Here is an 8122-nt window from a genome sequence, read left to right as displayed (position 1 = left end):
AATGCCAATATTATGTTAGATAATGTTTTGGTCATGTCAATTTTCAGTTATATTTCTTAAACAGTATTTATAAAGGAACAGAAGGCAATGCAATGCATGCTCAGCATGTGGTTGTCTTAACTATTGTAGTAATATTGTGTTGACGAAGGAATCATTAATAGCAGCGCAATCACACAATGTTCCAGACAGATCTAGCACACAGTTTCAATTTAATGAAATATATATATAGGACATTAAGGGATTTTAATAGGCATTTATTAACATTGGTATATACATCACATGTATGGAAGGTGCCTTAGTTCCAATAGTATCTTTGAATTTCTTCTAAGCTGGCAGCATTGTTAAAAAAGCAATGCAATTATGCAGTCAAAAATAAACCCACAACACACTAATAAAACTTTAGAACTTTCCACATTTCCTGAGCTATTTTCTTTATACCATTAACACTGTAACAGAGAGAACAAAGATGTCACTTTATTCAAGTAAGAAAGTTGTTGTAAGATTTTAGTGGTGACAGAACTTGCATGAAGTATTTATTCTCTTTTATTCAAACAATCTTCAATCAGTACTATATTCAGCAAGTTAAATTTAAGAAAAAGATCACACTTGGCAGACGTGTGGATATCATATAAATTATATTATCACTTGAGCTGCCATCCACAACCAGATATAAATCGGTGAATCATGTCAAATGATCTTTCAGCCTGGTCATACGGTAAGATATGCCCTCCTCCTCGTATAATCACCTTTGGGATAGATAAAGAAAATGCTTTTAAAAACTGAAATAAAAAACAAATGACACATTTAACATGCCACTGTCAAAAACACAAGTTTTTACTTTTAAACTGTCATAATTCTAGTAAGCTAGATTTAAACATCCTTGTTAAGCCTTTAACTTGCAAACGCTCAAGTGCAATGCTAGAGATAGACAATGCATGCATTTGTTACATACAAACCCCCATAAACCACTGACTTACAAGTGCTGGCAGAATGAGACAGACCAACAGTCACATAGAAAGCAGTAAGACTTTTGACTAGTACTAATGCAGGTCGCACATACATATTTTCTGACCTTAATCAGGAAGGTTCAGTCTGGAGTCCCAGTGGGAGGTGCTAATTTCTAGAGAGCCATATACTCAAAACATTCCTCTTCCAATAGATTTTGCATTGAATATAGGGGACAATACGTTTGTGGATGCACAAATACTATTGATACTCGGCTCTTAAGATCCAGTACTCACACTAAAAGGTAAGGTCCCTTTTAGCTTAAAAAAATACCTGTAACGAAACACTGAAGTAAGGCATGTTTATTCTAAGTGGACAATAGGGTGGAGCCTTTTCTTTCATTTTAGTTTCTAGGATAATGTAATTGTACATAGTATGCATATAGATGCTAGTTTAATAACTAGTTGAGAGAGTTGTTTTGTTAATGGGGTGATATGCTTTACTCTGGATTATATCCCTGCAGGTCACAAGTTGGAACCCCTTCTGGTGTTGATAAACTGAGCACAATTTAGTTAATAGTAACACTTCCTATTTACCGCCATACAAATGTGGCTGGAAATAAAAGTTAAATCGCAATTTTTATCTTGCTAAACACAGTTGTTTGGATTCAAATCTGATGGTTACCACTGAAAAGCAACTTACAGTGGATTCACAGAGCCACTTGCACACCTACGTTCAACATATGTGCCTAATAGATTAGTTCAACTTCGAATACTCCATAGACCCAACCTTTTTTTGTACTACAATAGTAAAGATTCGAAGAAGATTAGACTCCAAATGTCACAGAGGGTGTGGGCAGGGGGGTTCATTTTACCATACTTTATGGGAGTGCCCGCAGATTAAAACCTATTAGGAGGATATAGTAAAGTGCCTACTGGGGGTGCGAGGGGTGGATTTGCAACCCTCGCCTAAGCGGTGCCTCCTCAATGCATGGAATGCAACGGATATTACCTGCAAAGAGCAAATTTGGGCAATCCTGGGGACGGAGATCGCCAAGCACAACGTAGCCCGGAGATGGGGGGCGGGGGAGCATCCACAATAGAATGGAAGAAAGACATGGACTGGTGCATGGTGGCGTAGAAAGTTGTTTATGAAGCCAGGGGATGACCTAAGATATGGGAGCAGATCTGGGGGAAATTAAATATTTACAGGAGAAACATATGCATTTCCCCTGTCCACCTGTTCACCACTCTGTACGCTCTGTTATATGTTCAATAAAAAGAAATTAAAATATGTGCCTAACTAGTATGATTTGCATGGAAAATTCAATCACTTAATTTAAAAAGCATGCGTTTAAAGTCATAAACTGATTTGTCCAAATGCAAATTTACAATCGGATGGTGTAATTTTATGTGGGAGTAAATCTGCTCCTGTAGCTGGTAGGGAGTATTCCATTGCTAGTTGGGGAAAAACCTGGGAATTTGTAAGTATTCACAAACACTTCCACAGTCCCTTTCCATTTGGATACAGTTGCAAATGTGCTCCTGTAAAGCAAGCAAACAATGTTCCTCAAAAATTCGTTGAAAATTACTTGAGAAATTTCTTTAGTGATTGATTGTGAACAAGGCATTTTATCCTCAATTTAGTCAGGAAGAGAAATGAGGACTGAGTCACTTTGCAGAGGGAGAGGCAAACAGAGGCTCTCCAACAGGGAGCTGCTAGCTTTTGGAGAGTACACACAAAGGAGGAGGACCTTACTGCTGGAGTTCATAGAAGTGACAGAATCCTATCAGACCGATGTGAGGCAGCGGCAGTGCACAATCCTCCAGCTGGGAAGTCAATGGCTGGATAGCCTCTTCATCCAGCTCATAAATCAGTGCCGGTGCTCAAGATCAGTCTTGCTAACATATGTCAATTGCAGAGGTTCAAGGGGTTAGACTGTTTTGCAGGGAGATGGTTCATCTGCACGATGGATCCAGATAAAGTTGCAGGATCCGGTGAGAACTATTTTAGATGTCATTATGGGCTGTTCTCAAAGGGTTCTCCAAGAAGGATTATTATTGTTTTAGGTCGGTGAAATTGTTGATGTGTATTTCTATTAAACACCTTGCTTCAGCCATTGCTGAGCTACTACTGTGTTGTTGGATCAAAGATTATGATTTCAAAGCAAACTTTAATAACGCAAATGCTGCTATTTGATGTAACACTAATAAGTGAGCCCCAATCTCTGCATCACCATTGCTTTACCATTTTTCCTGGTGTGTTTTCCCTGTTGTGGTTCAGCTGATCAAATAAAAAGAGGGAATTTGGAAAGCTCAAGCGCCAGTACGGTTTTGGTAAGCGGCCTTAATGGTTGCTGTAAACCAGCTGATAAATCACAGTGTGGAAACATTTATTCATACCTTATTGTAACAAGGCTCCCACTTTACCATTAATTATTATCCTGATGGATGAAATCTTCAGCTTACATTGATAAATATCCCAACCACAATTTTATATATATTTAACATTTAATAAACATACAAACAAATGAATAGCACCTTTGCATCATCAATTAAATAAAGATACAGGGCATAGCTCAAAAATTAAATATGACCGGTGTTTCTAAATTCATGTCTGAACATTTTTACAGCAAAGGCCATTTTCTGTACTGTTTCATGAGTTTTGTTGGTTAACATGTATTTCAAGCCTAGTTTTGGAAACAAGAAAGCCATTGTTACTCATTTAATTTATGTTCAAACATTTTATTTAGCAACAATTATGTTAATGGCTTGATTCTTACTGGTGTTCTTAAACGCCATCTGCCCAATACTAAGAATGATGAAGACTGGTTGTAAAGATGTTTCAAAGGCTTTAGTAATGAAACAAAGATCAAACAATCTAACAGACTATAAAACCATTGTTTGTTCTTCACCTTTGTGTTCTCAATGGAAGAGTTGCTATACTCCCTCTCATTACACAAGTCTTTCAAAAGTGACACAGTCCTAATTACGCCTTCTCTGATTTACTACTTAGGCACTCCTACGATTTTGAAATCCAGCAACCATTGCCACAGGTGATTGCCATAGGCACTTCATTCAAAAGCCTTACCCCAACACTCATGTATGCGGCTAATAACGAAGGGATGCCGTCTATACAAAGGGTAGAATGGGAAGGCACGTCCTTTTGCCATTTAAGCAGTTGAAAAACACTGGTGTGCAATTCACCTACAGAATGCATTACCTAAATCACAGGAAAATTAGTTACTTTGTTTGTCATTTGGGGGATCACTTCTTCCCTTTGCATTTAATTTCTTACATGACAAAGTCAGGTGAGGGCTATGAGACCCCAGCAGTAACAGCTGATTTAGCTTATCACTTAGATCACTTTAGAGACATTTGAATAAAAACTTGAAAGTGCTGCACAGACAACTTTCCTCCGCTTAGATATTAGCTGAGATTTGTAAGGGAAAGTAAGCTTGGTGTAAGCAGGCTATATGAACAAAGATGCAAGGACATGTGAATAACAAGTGAATAAACCGTATCTCAATATAGATGAAAAGCAATGCTGAATGTGAATAAATAATATTCAAGATGTGTAGATTAGTCATCTACATTTCTAATACGTTAATCCAAATACAGCTACAATTAGCTATGTACAAACATCAAACTATGATACCAACCCAAAAAATAAAATAGCTTAATATAGATCTTCACTCCTGACCCCAATGGCTTACAAACCATGAAGTTCAAATCTAACCTTAGTTACTGGCCACAGCGATTCTTTCCACTTCACTCTCAATGTTGCAGTTAGTGACTGAACTCGACGCTTGAAAGGGATTTCTACTATACACCCGCTCTAGAAGGTGTGGCTCTGTTGTCCCACGTCATTTCATCATGCTTCTGTACCGCATACTGCAATAACCCTGCTAGGTAGTACAGCTGAAGATCAGGGAGCCCCAACCCTCCCATCGGCATCTCTAGCTTTACCCTGCTCCGTTTGCCAGTCCATGCCAGCGAGATAAGGAGAGTATTTAATTCTTGAAATGCCTTCTTCGGTATGATACAGAATGAATTTTGGATGACAGTCATCGCAGCAGAAACAAAATTTTACTAAATGCTACCCTGCCTATGACCAAGAGTGGGATCCTGTTCCAGGACTTAATCGACTTATGGAGTCCGGCTATCACTTTACCCATATTAAGGACATATTGATCTGCAGGCGTGTGGCTACCTGTATGCCAAGATATCGGAATGTCTGTGTTTACAAGTGGAGCTCTGGGTCTGGCAGTTCTAACCTTCCTTTGCTAGTCATTCTACCCAGTGGGAACAGCACAGTTTTATTTTTGTTAGTCTGAAGGCTCAAGGCCGCCCCAATAATTTCCAGAACCCATAGTAGTAGTAAGTGGAGAGAACAACACAGCTGTTTCAGATATGCAAGGGTATCACAAGCATACATTGATACAATATGTGTGGTGTGGCCTCCCTGTAACCCGGAGCCCGCCAGAACCGCTCACAGCAACAACACCAATGGTTCCATAAGCAGGGCCAAAAGAAATTGGGACAGGTCCCTCGAGCGATATCTATGTAGCCAGATGACACCTCCTGTATGGATCCTTGCCACGGGGCAAGTGTATAGCACGAAGGTTGAGAGTTCTCTTTCTCTCCTGCTTGGCCTCTCGTAGGCTTCCATCAAATTAGGAGTCAGTTGACAGGAATAGGTTTGGTAAAATTCTGCCAACAGCACATAGGGCCCGGCGCCTTACATCAAGCACGTTCTTTGACCACCTCGGTTAGCTCATCAATACCAAGGTCTGACTAAGGCCTCATACGGTTCCCCTGAGAGTCTAGGCAGAAGGACCAGGTCCAAAAACCCAGTCTCTCAAAACAGCTGATGTGACACTTTTTACCCCTATATTAATCCTGAAAATGCATCCTCAATAGCTCGGTAATCCCCATCTGCGTAGTTACAGCCTCACCATCAGGCCGAGTCAGGGCCAGAATTACAGGTGGTGGCGTTTCCCTTTTAAGTATCCAGGTCAATAAGCGGCCCATCTTGTTTTCTTCAGCATGAAGTTTTTATTTGTACGCTCATCTCGTGACTCGATCCCACAGATCACAGGGTCTACACAAAATGGCCGACTGACATATACAATCTGTGGTCCCTGCCGGGTCAACTGATTGCATGTTTTCCAGCTGCTGTTCTCAGTCCAATACTTCTTTCCAGCTGTATCCGTGAATTATTGACTCTAGTGATACACCCACACTCCCTGCATGACAACTTTAAGGGCCTCCCACTCTGTTCCCCTGGCAGTTGCTGTTGTCCAATTAGGTTTAATTTATCCAGTCAGCACTTCCTTGAGCCCTGCTCTATAGGCGTCGTCCTGCAGAGCTTCTGAGTCTAATCTCCACATTGGAGCACAAGGTCTTGTCCTCTACATGCTAAATTCTAATAGGAGTGCAGCTTGATCAGAAAGAAATCTTGCAAAATACAGTATCTTTCCCGTCCTGTCTGAAATCGTGTGAGTAAAAAAACAGTCCAATCTACTTAAAGCATCGTGGCGCAGGGTGTAGCAAAAAAAAACACCCTCCCATCTGGGTGGGTTTCCCTCCAAATAGCAACATTTTTTTTTTTCAACGTTCCCCCTAAGTGTAGCTGTCCTGTTGAGCTACGTTTCCTGTTTGGGGGTGCTTGTCCACTTCACCGTCCAGGACACAGTTAAAGTCTCCTGCCCATATGAGTGGTGTATCTATGTAGGGGATTGGTTGGTCCTCAAAACCAACATAGAAATCTGTTTTATGGGTGTATAGTTTAAGGAGGCACAGCGCGCTACCATCCAGGGTGCCATACAACAGCACATACCTGCCTTCTATGTCTGCTTTAAGGAATATCATCTGGAAGGGGACACCAGGGGCAATTCAGATAAAGACCCCTCCTTGCTTAGTTGAAGTAGATCGAGGAGTATAAGTGTAACCTCTATTTTTTCCGCAACTTGTGTTCCTCCCCATCCAATAGGTGCGTCTCTTGGAGGCATGCTATACGGACCCTCTGTCACCTCAGAAAAATCTGTAACCATTTTCTTTTTACAAAAGTGTAAAGCCCTTGGACATTCCAGGTGACCATATTAATTGTGTTTGTCATTTTATCTTGCGTACTGTCTTTCAGGAATGCCCTGGCATCCACCTGAGGGACATCTCCACTCTGTCTCTCGGAGTCCCTTCACCGCGACTTCACTTGCCCAGACTTCTAGTTCATCAATAAGTCTGTTCTCTCACTGAGCCAACTAAACTTTCCCCTACCCACTTACGGGTAAACACTTGGACCAGAGGGGGGTGTCACCCGGGGTTCTCTACTGTGTGCAGTTTTTATCAACCAGAAGAAAAAACATTTGTTTTAGTAACTCAGTAATAATACAGGAAACCAGATTCAATCACGGATGGTTTGAGTGCAGGCAATCTGATGGCTTTGATAAATCCCCAATCAGTGTAGTTGCCGCCTCCACCATGGCTCCGGCCTCCTCTCTGTCTCTTTCAAGACCCAGGACGCCTTCTTTACGGATCACCAGGCAAGAATCTGACCGCGTGCTCCCTCAACATCCGCGGGTTTGTTATCAGGACTAGCACATTTCACCTCCCCGAGTTCCATGGACGCTTATCGAGGCGGGGGGCGGCTTCCACCATGTGCTTCTACTCAATCCCAGGCCTCTTTGGGTGGGAACAGGAACATATATCCCATGTCCATAGATTTCAGTTTTTGTTTGACAGACATGAAGGACGATCTGAGGCATTGAACCCACTCCTTGTATTCTGAGAATATGTGGATAACCTCATTATCAAGTATCGGATCTCTGGATTCTCAAACAGCAGGTAGAATTATATCCCAGTTTCTGTAGTTGAGGAGTTTTGCAATCAATATTCGTGGTGGTTTTCACTACAAGAAATCAACATTGTGCAGAAGAGTCAAGCGTTGCTTTTAGCCATCTTTCCAGACACAGTTCTGGGGCCTTACCCTTGACTCCCTCTGGGAATTCCACAAAGCAGGGTCTGTAGTGGTGCAAGCGAGCCTCAGGGTCTTCGACCCTCTCTTCCAACTTTATGGCAATCTCTGTGAGTGAGCCTACTGTTTCTGTAAGAGTCTGGACTTCATCCTACAAGGCTGTCACGTCTCATTCTGTGGTCAACGATCTCTCAGCCACGTT

At 41.5% G+C, this 8122-nt stretch overlaps 1 protein-coding gene across 2 annotated transcripts in view; it reads right to left on the bottom strand.

Annotated features, from left to right (window-relative positions):
- Positions 1-238: 238 nt before the first annotated feature.
- Positions 239-8122, bottom strand: part of CPVL (carboxypeptidase vitellogenic like) — a 628799-nt gene continuing 620915 nt past the window's right edge. For both annotated transcript variants that reach the window (XM_085631603.1, XM_085631602.1), the window contains exon 13: positions 239-746. In XM_085631603.1, coding sequence (XP_085487729.1) covers positions 642-746 — 105 coding nt within the window. In that variant the 3' untranslated portion in view covers positions 239-641. The remainder of the gene's footprint in view (positions 747-8122) is intronic.

Source organism: Triturus cristatus, chromosome 10 (genome assembly GCF_964204655.1).
Source record: "Triturus cristatus chromosome 10, aTriCri1.1, whole genome shotgun sequence".
Classification (NCBI taxonomy): Eukaryota; Metazoa; Chordata; class Amphibia; order Caudata; family Salamandridae; genus Triturus; species Triturus cristatus.
This window is presented reverse-complemented; position numbering and strand designations above follow the sequence as displayed.